The following is a 15,224-nucleotide window of genomic DNA, read 5'->3' as shown; positions in this document are numbered from 1 at the left end:
TGCATCCCCAGCAGCAGGGGCTGCGTTCATGTCCGCTGGACCCCAGGCGTCCGCTAAGGCTGCCTCCAGCAGTGGACGCAGGTTCTCTTGCAGCCGGGCGAGGTCCGGGTGCTAAGCGCACCGTGCAGGCTGCGGTGGGCGCCCAGGCCAGGTGAGCGCGGCGGCCGAGTCCTCCAGATTCCCACAATCCCGAGCGGCCCCGCCCGGCTCCCGGCGGCGCGGTCGGTCCCACGTCGGCGCAACCAAACGCGCGGCGGCCCCGCCTCGCGCGGCCCCACCCCTGCCCCTGCGCTCCCCCAGGCTCCGCCCCCGCGGCCGGCCCGCTAGTCCCGCCCCCGCGGCGCGCCAGCCGGCCGCCCGCCCTTCCCATTGGCCGCGCCGCCTGTCCGTCACGCCCCGTCACGCCGCTAGGTTGTCCGGCGCCGTAGCCTGTTCGCGGCGGCTGCGGTTGGCGGCGGCGGCGGCGGCGCGGCGCAGCGCGGGTGGCGGCGGGGGTTTCCCGGCGGAGCGGCCGGAGCGGGGACCGACAGCGGGCCGAGCGGCTGCCCGGGCTGAGGTCGGGGCCGGGTGCGGCCGAGGCGGCTCCGGCGGGCCGGGCCGGGCCAGGCCAGGCCAGACCGGGCGGGTCGGGGGGCGGCCGGCGGCGGCCGGGGCCGGAACGATGACTCTGGAGTCCATGATGGCGTGTTGCCTGAGCGACGAGGTGAAGGAGTCCAAGCGCATCAACGCGGAGATCGAGAAGCAGCTGCGGAGGGACAAGCGCGACGCCCGGCGCGAGCTGAAGCTGCTGCTGCTCGGTGAGCGGGGCCGGAGCCGGGTCAGTGCCCGCCCGGGGTGGCCAGTCAGGCGGCCCGGATCCGCGGTGGTCAGCTGGCCGCTGCCTCCCGCATTCCCCGTGGCCGGCTCTGTGTGTGGCCGGCCCCTGCCTAGATCCCTGCAGGGCAGACCTGCCCGGTGCTGTCCAGGTTGGCTCCGAGCTCCCCAGCTGCGGGCAGATCCCTTAGCCGGCTCCTGCCTCGCCGCCCGGCCGGCGCTCCCGTAGGGCCAGCCCGGAGTCCCCCTCCTGTGGTCAGGACCGAGGTGTCCCCTTCGCCGCTGGATCCCTCCGCCCGGCCCCTGCCCATGTTGACCAGCTGGACTTGCTCTGGCCAGTGCTTGCCGTAGGGTTCGGGTCAAAGCCTCTGGAGCCCGGCGTTGTGTTTCCTGCCTGAGCCGTCGAGGTTAGGCCCTGGGTCCTTTGAGGTCAGCAGCTACCGTGCCATCCAGGTCGAGCTCCTGCATCCTTCCTGGTCAGCGAGTGTCCTGCGTCCACTGGCTGCCAGGACCTGTGGGGATCTGCCCTGTGCCTCCCCACCCCCCAAGCTCCCCTGCACCTCCTCAGAGAGCAGACTTGCTCCCCATCACCTCCCAGATCCAGACTCGGCCCACCTCTCGGGGGCCTGTTCACTACATGCAGCCCCCCCCTCCTCTAAAGCGTCACTGGCCTATGCTCCCCCCCTCTGCAGGCAAAGCAGGTCCCTCCAGAGCAGGGAACTCTTTCTTCTTCCCCTGGGCCTGGTAGACGGAGCAGATGCAGGTGGTCAGCACGGCCTGCTACCTGGCCTCCTGAGCCCTGTCCATCTGCAGTGGCCTGGTGGAGCAGTGTGGTCCCCTTGGCTCCTCCTGTCTCCCTGGAGAAGCCTCACTCACTGTGTGACTGTGTCTCCCCAGGACTGACCTGTAGCCTGAGCCAGTGCCTCGGCTGTCAGGAGTGTTGTCACCCCAAATAAGGGCCCAGGAGGACTGTCCCCTGCTGTAGTTTACATTCAAAATAGAAGCCATGCCCCGTCAGCATCCCTTGCCCCTGTCCTTGCTCCTCTGGATGGAGGAGTCCCTGCGCTGGGCCCGGGCAGCCTTCCTGGGTGGGGGACGCAGGGCTGCCAGGAGAGGCTGCCTCTGTAGGCCCTGTGGGTTTGCAGGAGTCCAGTCTGGTGGCGGATGTGCTGGCCGGGCTCGCTGGCCATAAGCATGTTGCCTCTCTCATGTGCCGCAGTGGGCACACCACCTTCCCATCGCCTCTCTCAAATGTGTCTTGATTCATTTAAAGGCTCTAAAACAGGCCATTTCCCCAGGACAGACAGGTGGGTGGGGGGCAGCCTTGCAGCGTGGGGCTCTGAGATGGGCCCAAGGCGTGGTCCTCGGTTACAGCAGTTACAGCGTGGCTGCGGCTGGCTCTGGCGGTGGGGGGGTCTTTCTTTTGCACATGGGAGAGTTGGAGGTCAGCAGCACTCGAGGGTGGCACCAGATGGCCTTGCACTGTGCGCCCGTCCTCTCCCCTCTGCACCCGGACTGTGCTGATCCTGAGGTTGATAGGGGACTAGGGTCACCGTCTGGCCCCGTCTCCACAGCCTTTCTGAGTGGCTGCAGCCCGTGTGGACGCCTGGTCTTTGCTGCCTGCTGCCCACCTGTGGCTGCAGGGCACTAGTGTGCTGTCCACAGCACCTTCGCCCCTTCAGTAAAGCAGGGCGCAGCAGGGCGGGACGGGCAGGACAGCGAGGGTGACCTGTGTGACCCAGGAGGGCAAGGGTGTGTGCTGTAATGCCAGCTGCTTTGGCCTGGGCCCTGAGGTGACGGCAAGCCTTTGGCCCAGTGGGGCTTCAGAACGTTTCCCCTGTGCGTGGCCTTTGGTGGCAGGTTGAGGACCTTGCCAGGGCACCCATGCAACTTGGCTGCAGAGCAGGGCTCGAAATTGACCAGGCTGTGTCCCTCTGTGGGGACTTCTTGCGGTCCCCACCAGCCCAAGTGCCGACCCAGCAGGGTGAGGTGTTGGCTTTCCCCTAGCTGTCCCCACCCTGTCTCTTGGGGCTTCCTTGTGAGGGTCGTCACGGTGCTGGCTTCTGTCCCCTGCCTCCCCAGCTGCATGCACATGTGAGGTTCAGCACCCCTGCGCCGGCGGGGTCCCCTGGGCTGTGCGTACTGAGGCCAGGTGCTCTGTGGGGACTCCCGGCCTCCACGGACTCCGCCCCAGGAGCACCCCAGCAGTGGTGACTACACGTGCTCCCTGGGGACCCATCACCCTGTTTGAGACTTCTTGCCCCGCAGTGACTTGGGATGTGAAATGCTGGCGGGGAAGCTGGGTGTGAGCAGCATGATCGCTCAGGGTGGAGTGATCTTAGTGGAGGAGCCCGAGCCGCGTGTGTGTGCTTGCGTAGCTCCGTACCTTGTATCTTGGGGTTCACCTGGGACACCCTGTCTGCTGTTCTGCAGGCTGTGGGTCACGGGGTCATGGTGTCACAGCCAGTGTCCCGGGGTCCCCTGCAGCCTTGAGCATCCCGAGCACCACGGCCAGTGCCCCAGCGCAGGGCCCCCAGGGTGCACTGGGCTGTGTCTCGGTCCCCCTCCCCACTTGGACAGTCGGAACCTGCCTGGGAAAGCCGGGTCCTGTGGGCCGGAGCGAGGCTGGGTGAGCAGCGCAGGGCTTTCTAAATAAAGCAGGGCGGTTCGCTCCGCCGGCTTCCTGTCCGCCCGCCGCCCACCGGCCACCCGGCAGCCAGAGGCTGGATCCGGCCCCCGGAGGCTGGGCGTGCCCCTGGCGCTGAGGGGGCTCCTAGGCAGCTGCCAGCTCCTGGGAGGGCTCCTGCGTGTCCCCACCATGTCCCTGCAGCCGGTGGGAGCAGGAGGCCCTTAAATGGCCCTGGAGGGGCCTCCCCCCAGGATGTGGCCTTCGCTGCAGTCGAGCTGTCTCTGCCCTGGGCAGCTTTGTCTGCTGCAGGCCTGAGAGGGCTGTGGAGACCTGTCCCAGGAGTGCAGAGGGCCCAGACCTCTGGCCTGCCCCTGAGGCGGGGACGCCCTGCCCTGCCCTGCCCTGCCCGCCCCACAGAGCCTCGGGCCCAGCCCCTGAGCCGATTCGGGCAGACACTGCTCCTGCCTGGTCTGGTCTTGGCTGCACAGCCAGGCTGGCCTGTCCCCGAGTCCAGGTGGCTGGGGTGCGGCCGGCCAGGAGCCCCAAGCTCTGAGTGACTGCACAGCTCCCAGATCCCTGAGGCCTTTCCTGCCTCACGCCGCCGTCCCTGTCACTGTGGAGAGTGAGGAAGTGCTTATGCTGGGTGCTGATCCTCACCAGGATGGCCTGGGGACCAGGCCACCCAGAGGCACCGTGATGGACAGATGTCCTGCTTCCGGGAGTGTGGCCTGTCCACGGGAACCTGCCCAGGCAGCCGTGGCGGCCCTCGGGGCTCTTGTCCCCTCTGTAGCTAGGCAGGTGGCAGTTGGGGGCCCCTCTAGGTCCCCAGCAGGGTCGTGGTTTCTGTGCAGACCCCAGCCAGGGTGTCCTGGGGATGCCGTCATGTGGGGTGCAGTGTGGGGGTCCGGGCCCTGCCCTGGGGCTGCCCTTTCTGCTTGCTGGCATCCTTGCCTTTAGAGTCTTTACGACCCATACCAAACCCAGCCAGAGAGCAGCCCGGTCTGTCCACTTCGTCCAGCCTTCCTGGGCTGTCGGAGCATGGCATGGGGGCTGAGTGATGGCAGGGCCTTGCCTCAGTTTCCCCCAAGGAGGAATCCAGACCTGAGAGCTGATAGTTACCCAGCCAGGTCAGCCCTGTACTGTGGGAGCTCTGGGCAAGGCCACCATCTGGGTCTTGTGTCCCTTGAAGGTCTGTGTGTCAGCTGTGTTCCCCATGAGTGGGGGAGCCTCTGGGGGATGGGGTGCACAGGTCCCAGATCCCTGTCTCCCTGCAGAAGACCGTAGGTGAGCTCCCCCACTCCGTATGCTGCCGTGATGCGCTGCCCCACACGAGGCCTGGAGCCCCAGGAGCCCCGCTGCAGCAGCCGCTGGTCCAGGAGGGGCCGGGCGCCTTCCATGGTCTGGTTAGGGCCGAGCTGTGGTGGCTGGAGCCACCTACCAGGTCCTGGAGTCGCTGGACCCCAGCCTGCGGGGATGTGGTGTGGGGTGCACAGTCAGCCCCGTGGGTGTCACCGCAGAGGCCCCGCGAGGGTCACTGCCCTTGGCCCCAATACACTGGTGTGATGAGGTCCCGCCTGCACCCCCTGCTGTGCCGCCATGGGGGCCCTGGGTGGCAGAGAGGGAGGGGAGGATTGTGTCCCTGTGGGGCCTGCTTGGGACGAGGCAGACAGACAGCCTGGGCTGGGTGGAGGAGGAGGAGGCCACGTAACTGCTCTGTGCCTCAGTTTCTCTGCTTGTCAAATGAACAGGAGTGGCTGTGACAGTCACCTCCTGGGGTTCTGCCAGTGAAGTGGGGCGGTCCCTGCACCTGTCAGGGCTGTGCGGTGCCCTCTGACCTCGTGTCTTTGGGCCATGTTAGGCTCCCTGTGCCATAGGTGTCCATGTCGCTCTGTCTGGGCTGGGAGCCCTCAGCTGCAGGCTGGGCCCCTGTGCCAGCCTGAGGAGGGGGCTCCTCCTTGAGGTCTGTGTATGGGACCCTTTGGCCTCTGGAGGGGCCCCAGCTGGCAGCGTGTGCTTACAGGGGGGAGGGGGCCTGCGGAGCCGTGCAGACGGGGTCCCCACTTCTGCTGTCTTCTGGGTGGGACCTGGAGGTGCTGGGCTCCAGGAGAAGCGCTGGGGTCCCCTGTTCTCACGCCACCACCCAGCCTGGCACCCTGGGTGTCCTGAGACCACTCCCAGGCCGCAGGGCAGCGTGTCCTCCCCAGGTCCTGATGTCCACCTCCCCCGCACTGGCCACCACCGCATCTTGCATTTCCGAGATCTCGTCACTGTCTCAGGTGGGCTGCTGACACAAAGCTCCCAGGCCCTTGGCCCGCGTGTACGCAGTGACATCGGTGCCCCTGCGCGGGAGGCCACAGGTTGGCGTCCAGAGACCTTGCCTGGCGCAGGTGACCTCTCACTCTTCCCCGTGGAGGGGAGGGGCGGAAGGGCCACCCTGTGGGACCCATACCAAACTCAGCCTGTCCTCTCCCAGCTGCGCACTGTCGGGGGATTGTCACCCTGTCACCACTGCCTGCTGAGGGCCTGAGGCTGAGGCCGTGCTGGCTGCAGGGAAACCTGCTGTGTGGCCTCCAGGGCACGCAGAGGACGCCAGGTCCTCCCCGGCAGACGAGCAGGGACCTGAGGCTCTGCGGCAGGACGGACACCCGAGACTGGACCTCAGTGGCCCCATTTTCCTTCTGAGGCCCGAGCTGGCCCTGCTCCTGGTGGCGGTTCCTAAGCAGGCTAAGCCAGGCACTGTGCGGGCGAGTGGGCCCCCCACACAAACTTGGGGTCCCAGGCAGGGTGCTCTCCGGTGTGGTGTCAGGGGGGTTCCGAGCACCTCCCGGAGTGACAGGATGTGACAGGAGCCGAGTTGGCTCTGGGAGTCAGGGCAGGGACAGAAGCCTATCACCCCGAGCCGCGCTGGGCCTGGCACCAGCTGCTGGTGTCCTGCGGTGGTCAGAAGCAGCCCCAGCCAGCTGGACGTGGCTCCTTCTGACCCCTGCTCCTGCCGCAGCTGCTGCTGGTTTCCCTCACCATTGGCCCCAGGCACAGGATGCAGAGAGCCAGCCCCACCTCGGGGGCTCCGAGCAGCCCGGCTCCAGGTGTCAGGGCACCGGTGCCCGCTTCACCCTCTGCGTGCCGGGACTGCAGTGGCACTACCTGCGCAGGGGCTTGCGGCGTGAGTGGGTGTGTGTGTGCAGGTTTGGGGGTGGGTACGTGTGTGCCCCCTTGTCTGCAAGCTCAGAGTCCATGTAGACCCGTTGAGGTCCCTGGCGAGCCAGCGTGGTGACAGACAGGTCCACTCTGGGGGGTCAGTGGCCAGCACCAGTGCCGTCCAACTGGTGTCTTTGCTGTGCCGAGCGGAGCCTGCCCGAGTCGGAGCCCTTGTGGCCCGAGGGGCCTGTGCTTGGTGCAGGAGTGGCTGTGTCTGGGGTCCCTGGTGCCTGTGGGTACGCCGCCCGGCGCCCTCAGGGGTGGCAGGCGCATGGGTGTGGCCCTCTCCCAGGTGAGATGCTGTCCCAGGCCAGCGCAGGGCTTTTTATACAGCATTTTGTGGATAGTGAGGGATCCTGGCCCCAGCCGTGCCGGGTGATATCAAGGACATTTGCTATCATTGCTGTCATTGCTGGGGGGAGCTCCTGCTGGGTGGAGGCCAGGGGCCTGCTCATTGTCCTGCAGGGGCCTGGACACCCTGTAGGCTGCGCTAGGGCCCCTCTTTGTGCCTGGAGCATGCTCCTCTGAGCCTAGCTATGGGAGGTGGGGTTGCCCCCCGTCTCAGTGCACCTGGAGTCTGCACAGATATGGGGGGCAGATGTGTGCAGGACAAACGTGGGGCCCGGGTCCACCCTGCCGTGGCAGTGCCAGCTCTTCATGTGGTGAGGCCTGCGGAACTGGGGTGCTGGGGTCACCTCTCTTCTCCCCGGCATTGCTGGGGTTCAGCTTAGTGCCATGTGTGTTTACATGTGGGGTGCAGGCCTGGGTACTGGAGTGAGGAGTATTGCTACCCGGCTTTTCTCTGGGGCCCTTGCCGGTCACTAACGTGTGACCGCGTCCACTGGGAACACAGGTCTCCTTGGTTGCCTGCATGGGGCACCTGGTGGCGAGGGGATGCTGCAGGGGCACCCTGGGCCTAGGGCCGGGGGCTGCCTGGGCCAGCTGTAGGGCCCCAGGCAGGACAGGACTTCGGCAGGGGCAGGGACAGAAGGACCCGGCTTGGCTCTGCAAGTGTGGTGGGGCTGATGGCAGGAGGTCCCAGGACCCCAGCGGCCGGGGGCTGTGTGTGCTGTGCTGAGAGCCGGAGCCAGAGAGGCTGTGGGCAGGGGCCAGGCCGCCACCCCTTAGACTGGCCCGTGTCTGCAGCCACAGCAGGGAGCCACCCCGGGCTCAGAAGTGCAGGCACTCACAGGCGTTTGTTCACTGTACTTGGGGTGCCACACGCCTGTCATGCCAGCACTCTGGGGGGCTGAGGCAGAAAGACCAAAGGTTCGAGCCCAGCCCAGGCAACTTTGCGAGACCCTGTCTCAGAATAAAAAGGACAGCAGGCTTGGGACAGAGCTCAGCTGAGGCCGTGGGTTTTATCTCCAGTACAGAAGCAGACAGCAAACAGACAGACACGGTTTGGCACCCAGCTGGGGTGCTGCATGGATCTCAGCTCCTCCTCATATGGCAGGGGTGTCCCCAGTGCTCACCGAGGGGATTGGGGTACAGCTGCAGACCCCCACAAGTGGCGTCCTGGCAAGTGTGGGTGACAGCAGGTGGGGGACAGGCTGGGAGCGGGGAGCAGGGAGCAGGGGTTTAAACTGTCCTAGAACAGAGGTGATGAGTGTTGCTGTGACCCCCTGAGTGTGGGGGTCCTGACGGGAGCTAGGGAGCAGTCACGGCTCCCCACAGCCTCCAACTTCCAGCCTGCCCTCGGGTCCAGGGGTCCCTGGCGGGGGGCAGGTAGTGCATATCATCCCAGAAGACCTGAGGCAGGGGAGGTCACAGGGCCTGGGGTTCCGTGTGGAGGACGTGGTGGGGGACCACTCTTAGGCTGCGTGGGCTCCAGGGTGACACATGGGCCAGGAGCGAGCCCCAGCCATGCAGGGACGGATGAGGGGCCCCAGGGCGACCGCCAGGAAGGCGCCGGGCATTGGGCAGCAGGTGGCCCGATGGGCCGGGTCCCAAGCTCCAAGCTCCGGAGGAAGGGGCTCTGGGGACTGCGCCATGCCCAGCGCCCTGCCCTCACTGACCGCCCGCCCCCAGGCACCGGCGAGAGCGGCAAGAGCACCTTCATCAAGCAGATGCGGATCATCCACGGCGCCGGCTACTCGGAGGAGGACAAGCGGGGCTTCACCAAGCTGGTCTACCAGAACATCTTCACCGCCATGCAGGCCATGATCCGTGCCATGGACACGCTCAAGATCCTCTACAAGGACGAGCAGAATGAGGTGAGCCGCAGGCCGCCCTGCGCCACAGCCCGGCACTGCCGAACCACCAAGTCACCCAGACGGGCTTGAGCTCAGGATCCTCCTGCCTCAGCCTCCCCCGCTTCTGGGTGGTTTTCAATACATTGGCACAATCCTGCAGCCGTCACCACTATCTAGTTCCAGAATGTCCCGTCCATCCCCATGAGCAGTCCCCTGTCCCCTCCCCAGCCCTGCACCTCCGAGCCCACTTCCTGTTCTGGGCGTTTCCTGTCGGCACAGCCCACCCTGTGTGTCCAGTGTCAGGGTCCGTCCACCTGTGGCGGTGTCACAGCCGCGCTCCTGTCCTGGCCGAGGACACTGCGCCTGGGGGTGACTTGCTGTGTGAGCCGCTTCAGCAGTTGAAGGGCCGAGGGCAGCTTCTGCCTCTGGCGGCTGTGAGCGCGGTCCCGGGAGTGGACGCTGCTGATAGTGGGTGTTGGCAGCAGTTCGGAGGGAGCCACCAGGCCGTCGTCCCGGGGCACAGCACCTCGTCCTGAGCCTGCAAGCTGGGCTCTCGGGCCCTCTGTGGACCCCAGCCCCTCCCAACAGGGCCGCCAGCAGCCTCTGAAGCGCTGCCCGTGGGGCTTCCGCTGGGCCCTGGGACCCTGTCCAGGGCTGGTGCTCAGCCCCAGAGTCCAAACGGGGTTCCAGTTCCTCTGTCCCGTTTGCACCGCAGGCCAGGCCTGCAGATTTCTGCCATGTCTGGGATTCGTACCTCTTGCCCTGCCTGATCCTGCAGAGCCTGGGTGTTAGGTTGGGGCCACTGCGCCTGGGGTGGGCGGGTCTCTCGCCCCCGCATCTTAGGCACCCCCCTGCCCTAGCTGCATCCATCCAGGGCGCCCCCTGCTGGTCCGGGTCAGGTGGGACGACCTCATCCAGGAGCCCCGACCTGGTGCGGATGTATCCAGGGGGCTGTCCACGAGCCTTTTGTTTAGTTTTGGCCATACTGGGAGTGACCCAGGGCCTTCTCACTGCGTTACATTCCCAACATCCCCTCTGCGTTTTTGTCTTTTTGAGACAGGGTCTCACTGTGCAGTCCAGAAAGCCTTGAGCTCACTATAGCCCAGGCTGGAGTCAGACTGGCAGCGGTCCTCCTGCCCAGCCTCCCGAGTGCTGAGCTTTCCCCCTTGTTTGGAGACGGGGTCTCCCTAAGTCACTGAGCGGTCCAGGGTGGGCTGGAACCCAGGATCCTTGGTCTCCACCTCGTGAGTGCTGTGTGGACAGATGGGGAGCACAGCCCCTGTTGTGGGTAAAGGTCACTGGCACCTGCGCTGGTTATGCCCCGGGCTGCTTCCCAGAAAAAGCAGCTGGTCCCACCTCAGTGGTGCAGGGTCGGTGGCTCCTCCAGGACAGTGCCCGGTGGTGCTGGCATGAGGGTGGCTCCAGGCCTCCCCCGTGTCATCGGCCCTGGACAGTGTGAGCACGTGTGTGTGTGTGCGCGCGAGCACAGTGCTGGCTGGCCCCTGCACATCTCCCTGCACTACCAGGCCGAGGCTCGGGCCTGGTTGTCACCTCCCGGCAAGGGCGGCCCAGTGCCTGCCGTGGCATGCGGCTATCGTGGCTGAGGGCTGCTGGGCCTGCCCCAGATGGCGGTCAATAAATCCTCTCTGGCACAGGAGGACACAGGGTACAAGCCCCGGAGTCCAATACCGAGGGCCAGCTTGCATGCTGTGTGACTCAGTTTCTCCACCTGTGAACTGAGACCTGGGTGTGGTGCTGGTGACACCATCCACCCCGTGCCCCCCGTGTCTGGGCCTGGCCCTTCTTGTGCTCCCTACTTCTGGCGGGGGGTGGGGAGAGGCTGCTTCCCCGGGGCGTTCTGGGGACCCTGTCCATGGAAGCCCAGAAGGGTGTGGCAGTGCCTGGGCACCCTTCCAGCTTGCGGCCTCCCCCACTCCCCAGGCCAACGCACTGCTCATCCGGGATGTGGACGTGGAGAAGGTGACCACCTTCGAGCACCAGTACGTCAACGCCATCAAGACGTTGTGGAGCGACCCTGGCATCCAGGAGTGCTACGATCGGCGGCGCGAATACCAGCTCTCGGACTCCGCCAAGTAGTGAGTGCGGCGGCCGGGCTCACAGGTCCCACCCGCCACAGCCCGGTGCCAGCCCCTGGGCGTGGGGCAGCGTGTGGCCTGCGGCGGCTGGGGAACGCGGTGGAAGGGACAGGGATAGGGCGGGGTGGGCGGATGGGATGGCTCACTCTGCCCCCTGTGTACCCCGTCGGCCTCCTCTGGGCAGGGCTCCTGGTCCCCCGGCTGGGGCGGCGGGTGCTTGATGCCCTGCTCACCCTGCCTGGTTCCGCAGCTACCTGACGGACGTGGACCGCATCGCCACCTCGGGCTACCTGCCCACGCAGCAGGACGTGCTCCGGGTGCGTGTGCCCACCACGGGCATCATCGAGTACCCCTTCGACCTGGAGAACATCATTTTCAGGTGCCTGGGGGGAGCAGCAGGGTTGGGGGGGACCCCCCAAGGTGGCAGGGTTCTCAGCCGGGAACGCAGGGCGCCCCCTGCTGGTCCGGGTCAGGTGGGACACGGCCTCTGTGCCCCAGTCCATCGGGGTGGCCCAGCCCTTGGGGTCCTTGGCACTCCCCTGCGCTGTGGCACACCTGCCTCCTGTGTCGGCTTCTGAACTCCTGAAGGCCCCTGAGGGCCTGCTCCCAGGGTCGGCCGGTCACCAGCCCCGCGTCCCTCCAGGTCACCTGGCACATCCCGTTACTTGGGGTATCTCCCGGGGCTGGAACAGCCCCCAAATGGAGAGAGAGCACCCCCCGGGCCGCCCTGCACCCCCCTCGTCGTCTTGGGGTCACCCTCTCCCCACGGCCTCTGCCTCCTTTCAGAGCCACTCGCTGGCCCTGCCTGCGTAGGGTCCCCCACTGGAACTGGGCGGCCACTTTGCCCTCCTCGGCTCTCGGGGGACCCCCTCCCATGCCGGGTCCCTACAGCCAGCGTCGGGGCCGGCACCGTTTCTAATTCTCTGCGTGGACACGCGCAGCGACAGACGCCTGTGCTCGGACCCCAGGGCCAGGAAGCCGTTGCGCCCCAGGCCCCTGCCGACACCCCTGCCCGGCTAGAGTGACCCCGAGGCCCAGCCTGCAGCCTCTGCCTGCCTTCCGGGTCCCCCAGCGCGGAGTGGGGGTGGGGCTTAGGGGCAGCGCCGTGTCCAGCTGACCGGGCCGTGCGGGTCCAGTGAGGACCAGCCCCCTTCCCGGGCAGAGCGGGCGAGGGGCCGGGGCTGACACCCCGCTGCTCCCAGGATGGTGGACGTGGGCGGGCAGCGGTCTGAGCGCCGGAAGTGGATACACTGCTTCGAGAACGTGACGTCCATCATGTTCCTGGTGGCCCTCAGCGAGTATGACCAGGTCCTGGTGGAGTCGGATAACGAGGTGAGGCCGGCCGGGGACGGGCCGTGGGCAGGGACCGGCCCTCACTGCCCGCACCAACGCCCACGCCCGCCCCGCAGAACCGCATGGAGGAGAGCAAGGCGCTGTTCCGCACCATCATCACCTACCCCTGGTTCCAGAACTCCTCGGTCATCCTCTTCCTCAACAAGAAGGACCTGCTGGAGGACAAGATCCTCTGCTCCCACCTGGTGGACTACTTCCCCGAGTTTGATGGTGCGCAGCGTCCAGGGTCCGGGCGGGGCGTTCCTGGTCCTGGTGTGAGGCCGGGAGGGCGGGACGGAGCTGGGCTGGTGGTGCAGCAGGTGCCCGCAGCTCTCCGGGGGCGGGGCCTCCCGGGGGCGGGGCCTCCCGGGGGCGGGGTCACGAGTGCCCCTCACCTGCAGGGCCACAGCGGGACGCGCAGGCAGCCCGCGAATTCATCCTGAAGATGTTCGTGGACCTGAACCCGGACAGCGACAAGATCATCTACTCGCACTTCACGTGCGCCACCGACACGGAGAACATCCGCTTCGTGTTCGCAGCCGTCAAGGACACCATCCTGCAGCTGAACCTGAAGGAGTACAACCTGGTGTGACCACCGGGCCTCCCACCCGCGCCTGGCAGGGGCGCGGCCACCATGACTTGTGGCTCCACTTTTTTTTTCCTTTTTTCTAAAAAAATGAGAAAAACACAAGAAAAAACGCAGCAGCTGAGATGCCAGTGTGCCCGCCCTGCACCCGGGCCCCGCCATCGGGCACGGTGCAGGCCGGAGCCGGACTGCCTCAGCCTCCTGTTAAGTTATTGTGCCCGCAGCCCTGCGGCCCCCTCCGGACTCCAAGAAGTGGGGGTGGTGGCACCGGGCTGCCCACCCCGGGAAGTGCCTAATTTTTTTTCTTTTTTGAGGAAAAGAGTAAAACCAACTCACCTGGCTCGTGGGTCTCAGAGACGCCCCGAAGCCCATGACGGTGCCCGGGTTGCTGTCCCTGCCTGTCCCTTTGGGGGGCTCCTGCGGCTGCTTGGGGTGCTCCCCTCAAGGCCCCGCATCTGGGTCCCAATCCCGCCAGCCCAGAGAGCCCCAGGGCGGCTCCAGTGAGTCCCGGGACTCTGGGGTGCGCAGGGTTGGACCCGGACAGCGGCCTTCGCTCCTTTTTTAAAACACAATGTTTTTTTTAAGTTCTCTGGGTGTGACCGGTTTGGCCACCGGTGAGGGTGGGGAGGGGACGTTTTCAGGTTATTCTCAGGTCTGTCCCCGAGAGGCAGAGAGAGAGAGAAAGACGGGCAGAGGACACTGCTGGTGGCTCCGCAGATGTGCGTGGCGCCTCCCAGCCGCGGTCCCTGCCCAGCCCGGAGCCCGCAGCCCGGAGCCTGCGCTTGCACTTGGCCGCGGAGGCGGCTGGCCGGGGTCACCTGCGCCGGGCACCGAGGCCCGCGCCTGGGGCCTCGGGCGGAGGAGGAGCCTTTCCTGGTCGCCCCGGCCGCTACACTACACAGCTTTTGTTTCACTCTGCTGTTTTTGTTTTTGTTTTTTTTTTTTTTTGCACACTTGTTCCGGGAACGGGTCGACGCCCTGGACCCGCGTCTCTGCGCCCCCCACCCCGGGCCTCGAGGGGAGAAGCGGGGGGACGGGGTTGGGGGTGAGTGTTGGGAGGGACCAGCCCCGGGGACTGAGGCCGCCGCCTGGTGCCCAGGGCCTCTGTCTCCTGCAGGGTCCGCTGTGCCACCAAGGCCCTCGCCGGGGCCTGCGCGGGGTGCTCAGGGGCTCAGTCCCCGCAGCCCCGCACTTCGCCATCACGAAAAGGGAATGAACGGCCGGGGGCCACGCGCCCCGAGCCAGCAGTGTTACCGGGCGCCGCCGACGTCCGTGCCAAGGCCGGGCGCAGGCCAGCGCAGCCCAGCAGACGCGCCCTGGCCGCACTTGTATATTACCCCGTCCTGGTTTCCGACAGCCCGCACCTTAACCTATTTAAGAAAGAACCTTCTCTGAGACGCTGTTTTTAAACCTCTCGTCATTTGAAACGCATGTGCCAAGCGGCGGGTGACGGGGAGGCATCGGAGCCCCCTGGCTTCGGCCGGCCCTGGGGGCACGTGGTCCGCGCAGCAGGCTGGGCCCTGACCGTGCGCCCACGGCCCCTGAGGGAAGTCCACTTTTCGTATCTTCTGAAATGAATTCTGTTTTAAATTGGAATAAATTCTGTTCCTAAACGCGGTGCCTCTGTCATGTTTCTGTCCCGATGCCAGGGAGGGTAGGGACGGAAGCCAGGCTCGTGGGTCCTCCTGGCGCCTGCGGCCTGAGCTGAGCCCATCTGATGTGGCTCAGACTTCAGCCTTGAGCAGAAACTATCCTCAGGAAACCCTGACTCCTGTCCCTGCCCCAGCCTGACACCACCGCCCTTGTTTCTAGGTCTGACACGCTGGGACTGTCCTGGGAGGGGGACCATGAGGGCTCAGCCTCTGAGCAGCATGACCACGGTTTACCCACGGCGAAGCAGATGTCAGAATTGATTTCCTTTTCACAGCCGAGTAATATTCCATATATGGACAGACCAGGCTGTGGGCATCTATTCACCCATCTGTGTACACTGACTGTGGTTGTTCCACTTCTAGGCTGCCAGGACCTGAGCGCATCATGGCTGTGCAGGGGTCCCTTCAGATCTCAGGGTTTGGTTCTTTAGGGTCCATACCCAGCAGTGGAGTTGACAGCTCAGACCCCTCCCCATGTACCCTTCCCCACAGCAGCTGCACCATGTGACCGGCCCGCAGGTGAGCACAGGGCTCTAGCTCTTTCCTGTCCTCCCTCAGGTATCTGTGATGTGGCTGGAAAAGCAGCAAATGTTGAGCCGGGGAAGGCTGAGGCAGGAGGATCCCTGTGAGTTCCAGCCAGCCCGAGTTACACAGTGAGCGCTGTCTCAAAAAGACACACAAAAACAGTGTGAACTAAAATCCATGACCGCGTAGCCACACCGC

At 65.9% G+C, this 15,224-nt stretch overlaps 1 protein-coding gene across 1 annotated transcript; it reads left to right on the top strand.

The window, feature by feature from the left end:
• The first annotated feature begins 464 nt into the window (after positions 1-464).
• On the top strand, positions 465-14,462 carry Gna11 (G protein subunit alpha 11). The gene is made up of 7 exons (XM_063228881.1): positions 465-797; positions 8,672-8,856; positions 10,777-10,931; positions 11,182-11,310; positions 12,134-12,263; positions 12,341-12,494; positions 12,665-14,462. Exons 1-7 carry the CDS (start codon positions 662-664, stop codon positions 12,853-12,855), a joined length of 1,080 nt encoding a protein of 359 aa, XP_063084951.1. The 5' UTR covers positions 465-661; the 3' UTR covers positions 12,856-14,462.
• The last annotated feature ends 762 nt before the right edge of the window (positions 14,463-15,224 follow it).

Source organism: Cavia porcellus, unplaced genomic scaffold (assembly GCF_034190915.1).
Source record: "Cavia porcellus strain 051 isolate PalLab524CR breed Dunkin Hartley unplaced genomic scaffold, mCavPor4.1 scaffold_17, whole genome shotgun sequence".
Lineage (NCBI taxonomy): Eukaryota > Metazoa > Chordata > Mammalia > Rodentia > Caviidae > Cavia > Cavia porcellus.
The sequence above is the reverse complement of the archived record's forward strand: the minus strand, read 5'-3'. Positions and strand labels throughout refer to the sequence as shown.